This window comes from Oncorhynchus tshawytscha, linkage group LG29 (genome assembly GCF_018296145.1).
Source record: "Oncorhynchus tshawytscha isolate Ot180627B linkage group LG29, Otsh_v2.0, whole genome shotgun sequence".
NCBI classification, from domain to species: Eukaryota; Metazoa; Chordata; class Actinopteri; order Salmoniformes; family Salmonidae; genus Oncorhynchus; species Oncorhynchus tshawytscha.
The window spans coordinates 31,246,642-31,264,356 of record NC_056457.1 but is presented as its reverse complement, the minus strand read 5'-3'; the positions used below and the strand labels follow the sequence as shown (position 1 = coordinate 31,264,356).

The following is a 17,715-nucleotide window of genomic DNA, read 5'->3' as shown; positions in this document are numbered from 1 at the left end:
AACCCTGCAGTTAGCTCACCCCATAGTGGCAACGTCCCTGAACTTCAGCACTAAACTCGCTGTTTAGATGGCATTTTTTTTGGTGCAAAATATTTGCTATGGTGTACACTGTGCACTAATGATTACGACCCACGGGAAACAGGTTGCTAACCTACCTGGTATTTGGGAGCGTTGTTGCACTGGGGGAAGTTCCCGTTCACCTCCCCATTGTGGAGCAGGTTGTTGTCCACCAGGTTCCAGCCCCAGCTTTGGTCGTCAGTACCCAGGAGGGCCACGTAGCCCTGGCATTGCATGGCAGCACGCTTGGTGGCAATGCCGATCACCGCCACGGTCCCTAGGGGCCCCTCCCACCAGATCTCCCAGGCGTGGCGGCCCTCAGAGAAGCCGATCTTGCCGCGGGCTCCGTCGGTGCTCTGGGCGATGGGGTTGCGGTGAAGGGTGAAGCCGTTCTTCTTCACGTAGACGTTACGTGAACAGTCGTGGGAACTCAGAGCGTGCTGGTAGGACTTGAGCTTCAGGAGAGGAGAAGACCGGTGAGGAGGCAGACAAAGATGGGTCAGGGTTTTGAAGAGGATCAACACATCCATCCATCCATCCATCCATGTAATTGATCAAATACGGCTGGTGCATCTCAGTGAATTGAGAGCAAAATATGAGGGCAGAATCAACATATGTACCAGCAACCAGAGATCATAGCTATATCATTTCACTTACATTATCTCATTCAGGAAATTATTGCGTCATGCTCATCTATCTTATTGAATGCAGACGTCAAATAAACAGTGCGTGTGCAGACCGCTAGACACTGGTCTCTGCATGACAGACAGCGTGACTAATAACGTTGATGAGTAGGCGGTCTGATTGAATGGCAAGCTAATATATGTGCTGAAAGTGGGTGCGTGAGTTATTCATTGTGGTATAATCTGGATTGAAATAATACAAATCTGTAACAGCTATAGGCCTTCACCATGATTTTCAAATAGTAAACAAACGTTAGCATACATAGCTACCTTTCCCTTGTGGGTTGGCAGATTGCAGAGAATGTCGGAGCGCAGTGCCTCTTCGCTGAGAGAGCGAGCGCACAGACTCCGCCACACCTCGCTGTTCTCGTCGGCTAGACAGTTGTTCCAATGCCAGCACACCAACGAGCACCGCATTAGATCATACAAATCTAAATAAGAGAACACATGCTCAAGAACCCGACTGGGTAGCCTGCCTGCTATTCCCACACCTCCGCCGGCTGCGACGAATGAGTTCCCGGCAGAGCTACAACTGGCAGCGGCTGCGCCGATGCAAGACTGCGCCCCTCCGGCGGCCGCTCCCGACATATTTGTCTAATTGAGGACGCCGACCGATAAATTGTGTTTTACAGCATAAATTCCTAACTAAAATGAATTAAAACGGACCATTTTTAACAATACGAGCCTAAATCACGGCGGTGGTATTGTTCTGCATGTATTTCCATGGACCCAGCCCGGGTTGGTAAAGGGAGAAGCAAACTGCGAAATCCAGTCAGGGTCCCGGAAATGTTTGTACAGCATTGATAAATCATGCATTTCTAAATCAATATAAATTCATATTTATTCAGATTCACAATGTTTAATTCTAAAGAAGGAGACAGAGATAATCGCAAAACTAACTTTTTGTCTGGAAAATGATAATAGGTGCATTTTACTTTGTGTTCCTGTTAGGACCTTTGTCTGTCATGAAGCGCCCCTTACAGCTGATCTACAGTCAGAATTGATTTTTACACCCCAGCCAGCCTAGAGTCCAAACTGAAGATTGAAGTATGGTTAACTGATCCTAGATCTGTGTACAGGGTCAACTTCCATTATGGGGATGGTTGTAAAATGTAATTGACAGATAGAAAATAGATGAATGTAAGAATGCTTATTTCAGATTTGATTGCAGTTATTTTTTTAGGAACAACGTGTTGTTGAGCAATGCCAACACGATCCAACACCGACAGAAGTTCCACAATAATATATTCTACAAATTCCTAATGCATTAATGCATTGAGACACCCCCATAGCTATTATTTATGACAGATGACGCTTATGCCTCAGTATCTGTACTCTATTACATAAATGATAGAATAGCGTATACCATGTTATACATATGCTGTCCCAGAATCATTGCCCAGAGACAGCAAAGTGAAAGTCACCTTTTATTGCAGTACGACATCATGTGACATGGGCACAAAGGAGACTCGATGTACTCGGAAGTGACGCCGGTTGCTGGAGGAATGTTTGTGCGCAGTGAGAGCCAAGCAGAAAACAGCAGCGTCAACCAGACAGTGAGAACAAAAATACAATAACCAAAAGTTAACATCTGAGCCTAAAGAACAGCAGTCGGAAACTGAGAAATTACAACCGTAAGTAACGTTGACAACTATTCCTAATATTACAATTGGTATCTATTGTTAAACCATTTGCCAAGATGAAGAGGTGGTTGAAGGGTGAATGGGACAGCCAGTATTAACTACAAGGAGAGAGATGCGACTGAAGCCCCAACGCAATGCCACCCCGCGGCCCTTGTTGTTGTGGAACTACTGCATCGCCCATTAATAAACGCACATGAGTTAGTTTCCATAATTAAACGCTCCATAGGGATTTGTCAGGACAGAAGCACAGGAATAATGTCAGTGTTAACAGTTCGGTACCGTAATGTGTTGAATTCTACCTAGGCTGCCCTATGGTTCACTACTGTAGCTGTTCGTTAATCGATACACGTCCATTACTCTGACCAGGGGTCCCATAGTCTAAATGTGTCAAGTGAAAAGGGTGCCTCATGATGGCTAATTATGATTCATGAAAAACACTCATCTGTGTATATACTAGCTAGCTACTCAGGGCTGCCAACTTTTGAAGAGGGTTTGGAGTGACATTTACTATGTGTGTGCCCCCTAGCACAACCCCCAGGGGGGTTACTGGTTTTAAGGTCATTTAATGCAATTCTACGTTTTTTGACATGGCTTAGTTCTATGACCAGCGTGGTTTTTCTTGTAATACAAATCACAGGACGTATGCTTTGTACATTACATGTACACTCAAAATTGGAAGACTTTGTTACTCAGCGATATTTAGGGGGGAAGAAATTTATGATATTAACAATGATTAACAATGATATCTCATTTTGAAATTATATTTCATTTTTTATTTTTTTTTATCCATTTGCAAACATGTCTAAACTGTTTTTGCTTTGCCATTATGGGCTGTTGTGAGTTATTATACTGTTACATGTAGATTGATGAGGGGCATTTTTGTGTGTGTGTCCATTTTAGAATAAGGTTGTAACGTAACAAAATATGTAAACGGTGAAGGGGTCTGAATACTTTCCGAATGCACTATGTACTATAGTTAGCTATTGCGGCTAGTTTAACTGGTTTGCTAGCTAGCTACCTTCTTTACATAGTTTTGTTTGTGAAGCTATAATGATTCAGATCATGAGTCATGACATAACGTATTGCTTGTGGAGGAGGATGCGATGCTGTGTGACAGCAACCAGTATGGCATTTACTATAGCCACGTTTTTGTTTTTAACAGTGGTGTAAAGTATTTCAGTAAAATTACTTGAAAGTACTACTTCAGTAGTTTTCTGGGGTATCTGTACTTTACTATCTATATGTTTGACTAATTTTACTTTTACTTCACTACATTCCTAAAGACAATGATGTACTTTTTACTCCATACATGTTCCCTGATACCCAAAAGTACTCAAATCAGATGTTATTGTTCACGTACACATATAGTTAGCAGATGTTATTGCGGGTGTAGCGAAATGCTCGTTACATTTCGAAAGCTTTACAGGACAGGAAAATTGTCTAATTCACACACTTATCAAGAAAATATCCCTTGTTATCCCTACTTTATACGTTCTAGTGGACTTACTAAACACATGGTTTTCTTTTATATAAGAAATTTGAAAAGATTTATACTTTTGATACTTAAGTATATTTTAGTAATGATATTTACTTTTGATACTTAAGTATATTTAACACCAAATACTTTTACTCAAGTAGTATTTTACTGGGTGACTTTTATTTGAGTCATTTTCTATTAAGGTATCTTTACTTTTACTCAAGTATGACAATTGGCTACTTTTTCCCAAACTGTTTTTTAATGAAGAACATATCAGATTTTGTATCTAACATTAATATAACAATATAATGTTTGCTTCTTGTCTTGGTTGTTGCAGTATCTGAACAGTGTGCATAATGAACCCAGTGTACTGCCCTGCACCAACAGGGGTCCCCTATGCCAATCAAAAGGGACATTTAGTAGGATACCCAGGTAGGCAGAGAGCCCCTTAACCAGTTTGTGAGCCTGTAGTGTTTACACACAGTTTTATAAAAATGTTTCTCTCTATAAGTGTTGCGTCTTCTCTAAATGTCTGACTGATGCTTCTGAACTTCACTTGTTTGACATGTGACCTCCCAGCTGGATTCCCTGTGGGCTATGCAGCCTCCCCTGCCTATGCCCCCAACATGTACCACCCTGGAGCCAACCACCCAGCCTTCCCCACAGGTAAGGTAACAGTCCCCCCCCCACAGAGCTGCATCTAAGCCGACCCTTCTTCAGTCAGTGCATACATTTGTAGTATGTGATTTCTTGTGGGAATTGATCCCCCAACCTCACCAGGGGTGTATTTATTACGCAACTTCCGTTGCAAAATATTTATTGAACGGAGGCAAATGGAAGGAAACAGGGACCTACTTCAATTTATCCAATAGAAACTCATGTTTTGCTCTGTTTGCTTCCATTTGGTTTTTAAACGTTTTCCATAATGAACACACCCCCAGGGGGTTTATTAGTCCAAACCGTTGCAATTGAGTTTCCATTGGACAAAATCAGGTCGGTCCCTCTCCGTTCCATTGGACAAAATCAGGTAGGTCCCTGTCTGTTCCATTGGACAAAATCAGGTAGGTCCCTGTCTGTTCCATTGGACAAAATCAGGTCGGTCCCTCTCCGTTCCATTGGACAAAATCAGGTCGGTCCCTGTCCGTTCCTGTTTATTTGACGTCTGCATTCAATAAGATAGATGAGCATGACGCAATCATTTCCTGAATGAGATAATGTAAGTGAAATGATATAGCTATAATCTCTGGTTGCTGGTACATATGTTGATTCTGCCCTCATATTTTGCTCTCAATTCACTGAGATGCACCCGCCGTATTTGATCAATTACATGGATGGATGGATGGATGTGTTGATCCTCTTCAAAACCCTGACCCATCTTTGTCTGCCTCCTCACCTGTCTTCTCCTCTCCATTTGGTTCTGTTTGGTTCCTAGTGAGTACACCCCAGCTGAACCGCATCAGTTTGGGCAGGGGGTAGGAACGTGCAGCCGATCATGGGATAGTTGCAACCCACTACATTACTGAAGGCTACATCCTGACCTGAATTGAATCAGTCTAACTGAATCGCAGTCTTTGTACGTAGTGTAGCAGCCGCTGTGTTGTGACTCTGTACACCATGGTTTCATCACCTTTAGCTAAACATGGAGAACCAGACAGCTCTCAGGAGAGATGATTGAATTCAGCCAAACGTTTCTGCCTCTCGTTTAGTTTTCCAGCTACACATATTTTGCCGTTGACTGAAACTTCCCTCTTTTGTGTTGTACAGATTCAGAAAGGAGTCGGACAATAGTCAGTCCCTTTACAAGCCCTTAGGACAAAAGGCCAGGCTTGAAGTGTTAATTGTTTGTTTTTGTTCCTGTTAAAATGTGTAATTCCCCAGATGATATCTCTGCAATGTCTCTTATAGGTTACGCTCCGGGCACTCCTTTTAAAATGTCCTGCTCGCCCACCACCGGGGCTGTCCCACCTTACTCCTCGTCACCCAACCCTTACCCTGGAGCAGTATACCCTGTGAGAAGCACCTACCCCCAACAGAACCCCTACGCTCAGGTCAGTCAGTCCGTTAGTTCATCTACAGACTGCTGCAACATGTCCAATCAACCTTTACCATCGGAAGTAGTACAACATAACCTATTTATTTATTTTTTTGCTTATTTGCTGTGCTTGCAGAACCGTACTGAACAAAAATATAAACGCAACATGTTAAAGTGTTGGTTTCATGAGCCGAATTGAAAGATCCCAGATATTTCTCATACTGTGCATGAATCTGTTAGCATCCCTGTTTAGTGAGCATTTCTCCTATGCCAAGCAATAACAGTTGGAACCTAAGCGCAGTACTTGGCTGTGACATCACACAGTTCCATGGTTAGTGCAGGCAATAGAGGAGGGCAGGGTAGCCTCGTGGTTAGAGCGTTGGACTAGTAACCGGAAGGTTGCAAGTTCAAACCCCTGAGCTGACAAGGTACAAATCTGTCGTTCTGTCCCTGAACAGGCAGTTTAACCCACTATTCCTAGGCCATCATTGAAAATAAGATTTTGTTCTTAACTGACTTGCCTGGTTAAATAAAAATAACCTACTATTGTACACTATTCTCTACACTAATCTTCCAATGTTACCGTGTGTTAAACAATTGAATGTGGTAATTTTCCAAATGAATCCAACCACCATTTTCTTTCTTTTCTTTCTTCTCTGTTCTCATAAAGAAATATACAGTATTTCTTTAAATAATAATTTTTATTAAGACAATACAATACGAATGGCCGCTCCCATTAGTGGGTGCCCTCGACTCCCACCCGCCCCGAGACGCCGGAAGGGTCAAAGTCCCTGCCCCCAGCCCAAAGGGTTTCATAAATACTTTCCTAACCCTAAATAATCTACAAGATCAGAGTATATCTTAAAAAGTAAATGTATTCAGAGCGAGCAAGGTAGCCACTCCTGCTGAGCGCATTACGCTACGGAATAAGTTGTCTGAATACCAAATACTGAGAAGTGCTTAAGAAAGCCAGACATTTCCTAGGTCTGAATCGGGTCCATACACATTAGCTTGCTGCATATTGCTGCTGTAGTTGGCTCAATATGGCGCTGGCGTGAGATCTATCTCTCTCTCTCTCTCTGAGGTATTGACGTGAGATCTCTCCCTCTCTCTCTGAGGTATTGACGTGAGATCTCTCTCTCTGAGGTATTGACGTGAGATCTCTCTCTCTCTCTGAGGTACTGACGTGAGATCTCTCTCTCTCTCTCTGAGGTACTGACGTGAGATCTCTCTCTCTCTGAGGTACTGACGTGAGATCTCTCTCTCTCTCTCTGAGGTATTGACGTGAGATCTCTCTCTCTCTCTGAGGTACTGACGTGAGATCTCTCTCTCTCTGAGGTACTGACGTGAGATCTCTCTCTCTCTGAGGTACTGACGTGAGATCTCTCTCTCTCTCTGAGGTAGGTACTGTACGTGAGATCTCTCTCTCTCTCTCTCTCTCTGAGGTACTGACGTGAGATCTCTCTCTCTCTCTCTCTCTGAGGTACTGACGTGAGATCTCTCTCTCTCTCTCTCTCTCTGAGGTACTGACGTGAGATCTCTCTCTCTCTCTCTCTCTCTCTCTGAGGTACTGACGTGATCTCTCTCTCTCTCTCTCTCTCTCTGAGGTACTGACGTGAGATCTTCTCTCTGAGGTACTGACGTGAGATCTCTCTCTCTCTCTCTCTCTCTCTGAGGTACTGACGTGAGATCTCTCTCTCTCTCTCTGAGGTACTGACGTGAGATCTCTCTCTCTCTCTGAGGTACTGACGTGAGATCTCTCTCTCTCTCTCTCTCTCTCTGAGGTACTGACGTGAGATCTCTCTCTCTCTCTCTCTAAGCATCAAGGCACTTACTACACACAGCCGCTGTACGCAGCCCCGCCCCATGTCATACATCACACTACAGTGGTCCAGCCCAATGGGATGCCAGCAGCCATGTATGCCCCGCCCATGCACCACCCGCCTCGCCCCCACAATGGTGTTGCCATGGGGATGGTAGCAGGGACCACTATGGCCATGTCAGCTGGTGAGTTCCGTTATTTTCCTCTTTTTTTTATACTATCCTGTCTCTACACAGCGTACAAATCTTTGACGAGGATGAAGAAATGGTTTTGCTTCTGTCTAAATTCCTGACCTTTCCCACCTCCCTCCCTTCTCCAGGAACATTGTTGACGCACTCCCCGAATCCCCTCGCCCCCCACCAAGTCGCGATGCCCACATACCGACACCCAGGCACGCCCACCTACAGCTATGTGCCCCCCCAGTGGTGAAGTGATGGCACTGTGAGTAGTGAATACGTCCTCCGTGTCACCCATTTCATGCTCTCTCTGGTCAATCTGCCTGGGACAAACACTGACCACTGACACCGAACACATGGAAATACAGGAGCATAGACATTTGTGATCATTTTACAGTTATAAAATCACTTTCTTTTTTTCAGGCAGGAAAATACAGGAAGGGAGGCCTCCTTGTTACCATTTTAAAGGGTTGTCACAGGAAGGGAGGCCTCCTTGTTACCATTTTAAAGGGTTGTCACAGGAAGGGAGGCCTCCTTGTTACCATTTTAAAGGGTTGTCACAGGAAGGGAGGCCTCCTTGTTACAGGAAGGGAGGCCTCCTTGTTACCATTTTAAAGGGTTGTCACAGGAAGTTACAGGAAGGGTGGCCTCCTTGTTACCAGGAAGGGTGGCCTGGCCTCCTTGTTACAGGAAGGGTGGCCTCCTTGTTACCATTTTAAAGGGTTGTCACAGGAAGGGTGGCCTCCTTGTCACAGGAAGGGTGGCCTCCTTGTTACAGGAAGGGTGGCCTCCTTGTTAGAGGAAGGGTGGCCTATTTGTTACAATTTTAAAGGGTTGTCAAACATGTTGGGAAAATTTGGCAGTGGTCAATAGATGGACATTTTATGTGTAGGAAAACAAACAATCGGTATTACTGTGTATTAATCAACTTTTCCTCTGCTTCTCTTCAGGTCAGAAGATGGTAGATATGCATCGACACTCCCGTCCAGTGTTCTACAGCTGATGATGATGATGATGACCCCCTTCAGCTGTTCTTCCTTCCTTTTTATAGGCGTGATGCGAATCTGAATCCTAACCATACATCAACAGGTCTGTTCAGAACGGGATGAAGAGAATCTTCCCACTCCTGACTGTTCCTGTTTGGATTAACGCTATCCCAGAATCCTTCGCTCACTCTGCTGCATATCTTCCGTCAGATGGCTACTGGAAGTCTCCTCCATGCAAACTTGTGTTTTGTGGACTGTCTTTAGAAATGTGTAGTTCACTATTTTAAGTCGTTAAAAGAGAGTTTGGATGAGTTTTTATTTTTGGGATCCATATCGAGGTAAATGCGCATGTGTGTGTGTGTATGCTAAATAACGCTCGCTCAATCTACCTGAGACATGCAAAATCACCAAAAAGATTGAATCTAAAGGAACTAAGAATAAGAACTGCAATTGTTTTAGCACTGATATCGTGTCTTAATTTGAAACCTTAAATAAGAAAGGGGGGGGAAAAGTTTGTTTCATCCAAACAAACTTAAAGATGGAATCCTCAGTAGGGGGGGACGGTGCCACTGGCTGCCCCACCACTGTTATGTGCAGTATGTTATGTGCTCCTCTTTCTCGTGTCAGAGGGGGAACGACAGTGTTGGTTGTTTTGCAGTGGTAATATCACAAACGGATATGGCTGTTTCACCAATAACGATTCCAGGGTTAGGATTACTACTCAAAGCCGTGCAGATTTTTATTTGACTTGTTTTTAGTAACGTTGCTGGCAGAGTTATTTCCCTAGATGAAGCTGTGTCGACATTTTGTCTGTTGGGCAATTATTATTATTTTTTTGTAGTTTGGGAAAATTAGATTTTTTTGTTGCTGTTGAGTTTTGTGCCTCTGTGTCCATTCCAACACTAAATCATTCTCCACACTCTGCCCATTGGGAGATGTTGTGGACACAGAGTTCCATATAGAAGTTCCAATGGTCTTAAACAGATAATTCCCTTTCCTCTTGGACCATTTGTCCTAAGATCCCCTACATCATGACAGCAGAATGATACGGACCTGTCGTGACGTGATCTATTAAAGGAAAGTCATCTATTGACAACTACTTGGACTCAGTCCTGCAGACAATGAGTGATTTGTGTATAATTCTATTTTCAGAGGTTTAAACTACTGAAAACGTTGCATGTACAGATGCATGTATTTATGTATGTATCATACCTGAACATGTCTACTGATTCCTTTATGTCATTGGTTTGGGCTTAACCACACCAAGAGCCACAAACTTTTAAAATCAATGCTAACCTGAGACATTTTCAACAGGTTTGAGACTTTATTATTATTAAATGTATTATAATTTTCTAAGCACTACTGGAAGAGAAGACACATTCAATTCTTATTTGAGACACAGTTTTAAGGAAGCCAGTACTTAACTGAAGTGAGATGTCTCTCCCAAGTTACCTCAAGACTCCACCAGAACTCACCCGATTTATATCATTGTCTGAGTCACTCGTCTATCTAATCTAAGTCACCTCAGTTACTGAATCTGTTTTGTAATGTGTTTTTGGGTTGTCGAGAAAGTCTACAAAATAAATACTATTATGAGAATTTGTCAAGGTTTTTTATTTAACCATTTCATTGAATCATGTCACCTGCACATCTTTGGGGATCCAAGGATGATGTGGTGATTTACGATAACACCGAGCGATGGGGTCCGAGGTGATGTGATTTACGATAACACCGAGCGATGGGGTCCAAGGTGATGCGGTGTTTTACGATAACACTGAGCGATGTCCTCTGAAGCCTACGTCTACTTGCTCCAGGTGGATTCCTTCGTTTGAGGCTTGCTGCAGTCGTCCCGTCGGATGCCCAGCAGATGGACCTTACGTCTTAAATATCTGTCTTCAGCATCACTGCGTTGTCTGAACGTGTGAATGGGAGGATCATGGTAATACTATTTTGTGTGAATATATATATATATATATATACTAAATGTCCAGCTTCAGTGCCTTGGAAAAGTCTACCAACCACGTGCACAATGTTGACATTTTGCCGTCTTAAAATGTAATCTAAAAGGGTTTGAATTTCTCTATTTTTTTCATTTAGAGCTACACCATCTACTACTACTGCATGTTCAAAGTGAAAGAAAGTTCTAGAACATATTTCAAATTAATGAAACACAAAAAAAACGAAGATGTCTTGATTTTGTGGATGTCTTCACACCCCAGAGTTAATACTTGGTGTACGCACCTTTGTCAGTCAATAAGCCTTGTCCACATTTTTTTGCATATCCGATTCGAACATTACATTTTTCTGCTGTCTGAAGAGCCTAAAAGTACATGGAATCGGATATTTCATGCCACATTTCAAACCACCTTTGTAGGTGACCGCTGTGGTTAGCTAGTTTACTGCTGTGGTTAGCTAGTTTACTGCTGTGGCAGGCTAGTTGACCTCTCTGGCTAGCTAGTTGACTGCTGTGGCTAGCTAGTTGACCTCTCTGGCTAGCTAGTTTACTGCTGTGGCAGGCTAGTTGACCTCTCTGGCTGGCTAGTTGACCGCTGTGGCTAGCTAGTTGACCTCTCTGGCTAGCTAGTTGACCGCTGTGGCTAGCTAGTTGACCGCTGTGGCTAGCTAGTTGACCTCTCTGGCTGGCTAGTTGACCGCTCTGGCTAGCTAGTTGACCGCTGTGGCTAGCTAGTTTACTGCTGTGGCAGGCTAGTTGACCGCTCTGGCTAGCTAGTTGACCTCTCTGGCTAGCTAGTTGACCGCTGTGGCTAGCTAGTTGACCACTGTGGCTAGCTAGTTGACCTCTCTGGCTAGCTAGTTGACCGCTGTGGCTAGCTAGTTGACTGCTCTGGCAGGCTAGTTGACCTCTCTGGCTAGCTAGTTGACCGCTGTGGCTAGCTAGTTGACCGCTGTGGCAGGCTAGTTGACCTCTCTGGCTAGCTAGTTGACCGCTGTGGCTAGCTAGTTGACCGCTGTGGCTAGCTAGTTTACTGCTGTGGCAGGCTAGTTGACCTCTCTGGCTAGCTAGTTGACTGCTGTGGCAGGCTAGTTGACCTCTCTGGCTAGCTAGTTGACCGCTGTGGCTAGCTAGTTGACCTCTCTGGCTAGCTAGTTGACCGCTGTGTCTAGCTAGTTGACCGCTGCTAGCTAGTTTACTGCTGTGGCAGGCTAGTTGACCTCTCTGGCTAGCTAGTTGAACGCTGTGGTTGGCTAGTTGACTGCTGTGGCTAGCTAGTTGACCGCTGTGGCTAGCTAGTTGACTGCTGTGGCAGGCTAGTTGACTGCTGTGGCTAGCTAGTTGACCGCTGTGGCTGTCTAGTTGACTGCTGAGGCTAGCTAGTTGACCGCTGTGGCTAGCTAGTTTACTGCTGTGGCAGGCTAGTTGACCTCTCTGGCTAGCTAGTTGAACGCTGTGGTTGGCTAGTTGACCGCTGTGGCTAGGCTAGTTGACCGCTGTGGCAGGCTAGTTGACCGCTGTGGCAGGCTAGTTGACCGCTGTGGCTAGCTAGTTGACCACTGTGGCTAGCTAGTTGACCGCTGAGGCTAGCTAGTTGACTGCTGTGGCTAGCTAGTTGACTGCTGTGGCTAGCTAGTTGACCGCTGTGGCTAGCTAGTTGACCGCTGTGACTAGCTAGTTGACCGCTGAGGCTAGCTAGTTGACTGCTGTGGCTAGCTAGTTGACTGCTGAGGCTAGCTAGTTGACTGCTGTGGCTGGCTAGTTGACCGCTGTGGCTAGCTAGTTGACCGCTGTGGCAGGCTGGTTGACCGCTGTGGCAGGCTAGTTGACCGCTGTGGCAGGCTAGTTGACCGCTGTGGTTGGCTAGTTGACTGCTGTGGCTGGAGTGGTGTAAAGCTCGCCGCCATTGGACTCTGGAGCAGTGGAAACGCGTTCTCTTGAGTGATGAATTAAGCTTCACCATATGGCACTCAATGCATAGTGCCCCAATGCATAGTGCCAACTGTACAGTTTGGTGGAGGAGGAATAATGGTCTGGGGCTGTTTTTCATGGTTCAGGCCCCTTAGTTCCAGTGAAGGAAAATCTTAACGCTACAGCATACAATGCCAACCTAGACAATTGTTTTCTTCCAACTTTGTGGCAACAGTTTGGGGAAGGCCTTTCCTGTTTCAGCATGACAATTCCCCCGTTCAAAAAGCGAGGTCCATACAGAAATCGTTTGTCGAGATCGGTGTGGAAGAAATTGACTGGCCTGCACAGAGCCCTGACCTCAACTCCATTGAACACATTTGGGGTACAATAACAAGTACATTACATTATAATATCACAAACATGATAACTAAACAAATTATTAATACTCAGCAATGAAAATCCAAATGACATTTAATCTTGAGTTGCTCCTTCGGTGATTATTAGTTGACCCTGCTGGTCATCTATGAACGTTTGAACATCTTGAAGAACAATCTGGTCTTAATGGCCATGTACTCTTACGATCTCCACCCGTCAAAACCAGAAGAGGACTGGCCACTCCTCAGAGCCTGGTTCCTCTATAGTTTACTTCCTTGCCACCGTTCGTAGGTTCTAGCCTTTTTTTTTGTTCGTTTTTGAATTTTGACCCCCTTTTTCTCCCCAATTTCGTGGTTTCCAATTGTTAGTAGCTACTATCTTGTCTCATCGCTACAACTCCCATACGGGCTCGGGAGAGATGAAGGTCGAAAGTCCTGCGTCCTCCGATACACAACCCAACCAAGCCGCACTGCTTCTTAACACAGCGCGCATCCAACCCGGAAGCCAGCCGCACCAATGTGTCGGAGGAAACACCGTGCACCTGGCAACCTTGGTTAGCATGCACTGCGCCTGGCCCGCCACAATCAACCAGTAGATGTTTTTAATATATTTGCAAAAAAATCTAAACCTGTTTTTGCTTCGTGTTCATAGGGTATTGTATACAAAACAAAATGTGGAAAAAGGGAAGGGGTCTGAATAATTTCCAAATACACTGTATTTCCCTGGAATCTTCAAGCTCCCTGTAGTCTCCTCGTCAACAGGAATACAAGCTCCCTGTGGTCTCCTCATCAGCAGGAATACAAGCTCCCTGTAGTCTCCTCATCAGCAGGAATACAAGCTCTCTGTAGTCTCCTCGTCAACAGGAATACAAGCTCCCTGTAGTCTCCTCATCAGCAGGAATACAAGCTCCCTGTGGTCTCCTCATCAGCAGGAATACAAGCTCCCTGTAGTCTCCTCGTCAACAGGAATACAAGCTCCCTGTGGTCTCCTCATCAGCAGGAATACAAGCTCCCTGTGGTCTCCTCGTCAACAGGAATACAAGCTCCCTGTGGTCTCCTCATCAGCAGGAATACAAGCTCCCTGTGGTCTCCTCATCAGCAGGAATACAAGCTCCCTGTAGTCTCCTCGTCAACAGGAATACAAGCTCCCTGTGGTCTCCTCATCAGCAGGAATACAAGCTCCCTGTGGTCTCCTCGTCAACAGGAATACAAGCTCCCTGTAGTCTCCTCATCAGGAATACAAGCTCCCTGTAGTCTCCTCATCAACAGGAATACAAGCTCCCTGTAGTCTCCTCATCAGGAATACAAGCTCCCTGTGGTCTCCTCATCAACAGGAATACAAGCTCCCTGTAGTCTCCTCATCAACAGGAATACAAGCTCCCTGTAGTCTCCTCATCAGGAATACAAGCTCCCTGTAGTCTCCTCATCAGGAATACAAGCTCCCTGTAGTCTCCTCATCAGGAATACAAGCTCCCTGTAGTCTCCTCATCAGGAATACAAGCTCCCTGTAGTCTCCTCATCAGGAATACAAGCTCCCTGTAGTCTCCTCATCAGGAATACAAGCTCCCTGTGGTCTCCTCATCAGGAATACAAGCTCCCTGTAGTCTCCTCATCAGGAATACAAGCTCCCTGTAGTCTCATCAGGAATACAAGCTCCCTGTAAGTCTCCTCATCAGGAATACAAGCTCTCTGTAGTCTCCTCATCAGGAATACAAGCTCCCTGTAGTCTCTTCATCAGCGTGAACACACATTTATTTTTTTGTCACAACAGACAACTTTGTCTTGCCAGAACCCTGAATATTCACCTGTAAATGAACACTTCTGAAAGGTGTCACAGACAGACAGCGTTCCAATGGGGAACAAAAGTGCACCTCTTCAATCCAGCCTCATTTTGAGAATACATGTAGAATCCGAAAATGTGTTGCTAAATGAATATAAATATACGAGTTTATAAAGGTAAAACAGTACTCTTCATACTGTGTGTTTCAAAGCATCCGTGCACTCTTCAGATGGCACTTCCATAAAGAAGTTAATTACGCGCAGGGTAAGGCAGGGATCCCAAACTCAGTCCTCAAGGGGTACATGTTTAGTTTTTGTTCCCCCTAGCACTACACCACTGACTCATCCAGCTTTGATCATTTGAATCAGCTGTGTAGTTTTAGGGGCAAAAACCAAAATTTTTTGGGAAAGTTCAAAGGTTAGGTGTGTGAACTATCAACTCTTATTAAATAATTAAAATAAACCAGGAAAACATTTTTTTGTACAGAAAGAAGTACAATAAACCTTTATCACAATTTTCACCTTTTTTTTTCCAGAAAGAAACTTAAATGCAAAAGTAACATGTTTCTGGCATTTAGTCGGAAAACAAAAACAATAGGGGGGGAAAATGTCACATTTTGCTGTCGCCAGTCAACGTCTTTCATAAAGAGGAGCCTCACTGGCAGTCAGTCACATGATCACGCAGCAGTAGTGGAACCAATCGGTTGTTGGTTGCAGTAGCAGGTATAATAGTCCTCGTGACGGTCTCCCAACGTGTGTATATACACATAATGTCTGGGAGAACCATTCCCAAGTCTAATTGTAACCAACCTATAAAGTGCTTTCTCCAAAGAAAAAAATATCATCGTAATAATCTTTCACGATATCAGTATATCAATTAGGATAGGATTATGTATATATATATATATATATATATAATTAAAAAAAGAGCATCTGGCATAAAAAGTTAAGTTCAGGCACGAGCAGAGAGCTCTCCTCTCCTTTGGCGGTTCACTTCTTGAAAGGCGTCAGTCTGCCGATGTTTTGCCAGAAGGTGGTTGCCTTGCGTTTGGGCTCAGCCAGCATGAAGACCTGCTGCTGGGGAACGCTGCTGGGCAGAGATGGCTGCTTCTGACGGAGCAGGAAGTCACAATAGGGCCGTGTCACTGCTGGGGAGAGGAGAACAGAAGGGGGGTTAGTAATCTAAGGGTCACCGCTGGGGAGAGGAGAACAGAGGGGGTGTTAGTAATCTAAGGGTCACCTCTGGGGAGAGGAGAACAGAGGGGGTTAGTAATCTAAGGGTCACTGCTGGGGAGAGGAGAACAGAGGGGTGTTAGTAATCTAAGGGTCACCTCTGGGGAGAAAGAATAGGGGGGTTAGTAATCTAAGGGTCACCGCTGGGGAGAGGAGAACAGAAGGGGGTTAGTAATCTAAGGGTCACCTCTGGGGAGAGGAGAACAGAAGGGGGTTAGTAATCTAAGGGTCACTGCTGGGGAGAGGAGAACAGAGGGGGGTTAGTAATCTAAGGGTCACCGCTGGGGGAGAGGAGAACAGAAGGGGGGTTAGTAATCTAAGGGTCACTGCTGGGGAGAGGAGAACAGAAGGGGGTTAGTAATCTAAGGGTCACCGCTGGGGAGAGGAGAACAGACGGGGGGGTTAGTAATCTAAGGGTCACCGCTGGGGGAGAGGAGAACAGAAGGGGGTTAGTAATCTAAGGGTCACCGCTGGGGAGAGGAGAACAGAGGGGGGGTTAGTAATCTAAGGGTCACTGCTGGGGAGAGGAGAACAGAAGGGGGTTAGTAATCTAAGGGTCACCGCTGGGGAGAGGAGAACAGAAGGGGGGTTAGTAATCTAAGGGTCACCTCTGGGGAGAGGAGAACAGAGGGGGTTAGTAATCTAAGGGTCACCGCTGGGGAGAGGAGAACAGAAGGGGGGTTAGTAATCTAAGGGTCACCGCTGGGGAGAGGAGAACAGAGGGGGTGTTAGTAATCTAAGGGTCACCGCTGGGGAGAGGAGAACAGAAGGGGGGGGTAGTAATCTAAGGGTCACTGCTGGGGAGAGGAGAACAGAAGGGGGGGTAGTAATCTAAGGGTCACCTCTGGGGAGAGGAGAACAGAGGGGGTTAGTAATCTAAGGGTCACCGCTGGGGAGAGGAGAACAGAAGGGGGAGGGGGGGGTAGTAATCTAAGGGTCACCGCTGGGGATAGGAGAACAGAAGGGGGGTAGTAGTCTAAGGGTCACTGCTGGGGAGAGGAGAACAGAAGGGGGTTAGTAATCTAAGGGTCACCTCTGGGGAGAGGAGAACAGAAGGGGGGTTAGTAATCTAAGGGTCACTGCTGGGGAGAGGAGAACAGAGGGGGGGTTAGTAATCTAAGGGTCTCCGCTGGGGAGAGGAGAACAGAAGGGGGTTAGTAATCTAAGGGTCACCGCTGGGGAGAGGAGAACAGAAGGGGGGTAGTAATCTAAGGGTCACTGCTGGGGAGAGGAGAACAGAAGGGGGGTAGTAATCTAAGGGTCACTGCTGGGGAGAGGAGAACAGAAGGGGGGTAGTAATCTAAGGGTCACTGCTGGGGAGAGGAGAACAGAAGGGGGGTTAGTAATCTAAGGGTCACCGCTGGGGAGAGGAGAACAGAGGGGGTTAGTAATCTAAGGGTCACCTCTGGGGAGAGGAGAACAGAGGGGGGTTAGTAATCTAAGGGTCACCGCTGGGGAGAGGAGAACAGAAGGGGGGTTAGTAATCTAAGGGTCACCGCTGGGGAGAGGAGAACAGAGGGGGTGTTAGTAATCTAAGGGTCACCGCTGGGGAGAGGAGAACAGAAGGGGGGTAGTAATCTAAGGGTCA

The 17,715-nt window shown here is 45.5% G+C and overlaps 3 protein-coding genes across 9 annotated transcripts in view; 1 reads left to right on the top strand and 2 right to left on the bottom strand.

Moving 5' to 3' along the window:
* The window catches only part of LOC112227626 (F-box/SPRY domain-containing protein 1), a 15,158-nt gene extending 13,645 nt beyond the window's left edge, over window positions 1-1,513 (bottom strand). The window contains exons 1-2 of one of the 2 annotated variants that reach the window (XM_024392421.2): window positions 1,011-1,513; window positions 156-512 (exon numbers count right to left, since the gene is read on the bottom strand). In XM_024392421.2, coding sequence (XP_024248189.1) covers window positions 156-512; window positions 1,011-1,328 — 675 coding nt within the window. In that variant the 5' untranslated portion in view covers window positions 1,329-1,513. The remainder of the gene's footprint in view (window positions 1-155; window positions 513-1,010) is intronic. The other variant, XM_024392422.2, reaches the window with a different exon arrangement.
* A 705-nt stretch (window positions 1,514-2,218) lies between these two features.
* LOC112227627 (myelin-associated neurite-outgrowth inhibitor) lies at window positions 2,219-10,477 on the top strand. Its single transcript, XM_024392423.2, has 7 exons — window positions 2,219-2,374; window positions 4,198-4,292; window positions 4,440-4,526; window positions 5,766-5,908; window positions 7,713-7,899; window positions 8,034-8,155; window positions 8,841-10,477. Exons 2-6 carry the CDS (start codon window positions 4,217-4,219, stop codon window positions 8,141-8,143), a joined length of 603 nt encoding a protein of 200 aa, XP_024248191.1. The 5' UTR covers window positions 2,219-2,374; window positions 4,198-4,216; the 3' UTR covers window positions 8,144-8,155; window positions 8,841-10,477.
* Window positions 10,478-15,364: 4,887 nt separating this feature from the next.
* LOC112227462 (rho guanine nucleotide exchange factor 4) overlaps window positions 15,365-17,715 on the bottom strand; it is a 103,189-nt gene continuing 100,838 nt past the window's right edge. For 5 of the 6 annotated variants that reach the window (XM_042308417.1, XM_042308419.1, XM_042308420.1 and 2 more), the window contains one exon: window positions 15,365-16,042. In XM_042308417.1, coding sequence (XP_042164351.1) covers window positions 15,885-16,042 — 158 coding nt within the window. In that variant the 3' untranslated portion in view covers window positions 15,365-15,884. The remainder of the gene's footprint in view (window positions 16,043-17,715) is intronic. The other variant, XM_042308418.1, reaches the window with a different exon arrangement.

Bases quoted from the DNA above. Each gene is read 5' to 3' on its own strand.
- LOC112227627 (XM_024392423.2), top strand. From the start codon at position 4,217: ATGAACCCAGTGTACTGCCCTGCACCAACAGGGGTCCCCTATGCCAAT. The intron at 4,527-5,765 runs GTAAGGTAACAG...TGTCTCTTATAG, and splicing joins CCACCCAGCCTTCCCCACAG to GTTACGCTCCGGGCACTCCT. The intron at 5,909-7,712 runs GTCAGTCAGTCC...TCTCTCTCTAAG, and splicing joins AACAGAACCCCTACGCTCAG to CATCAAGGCACTTACTACAC.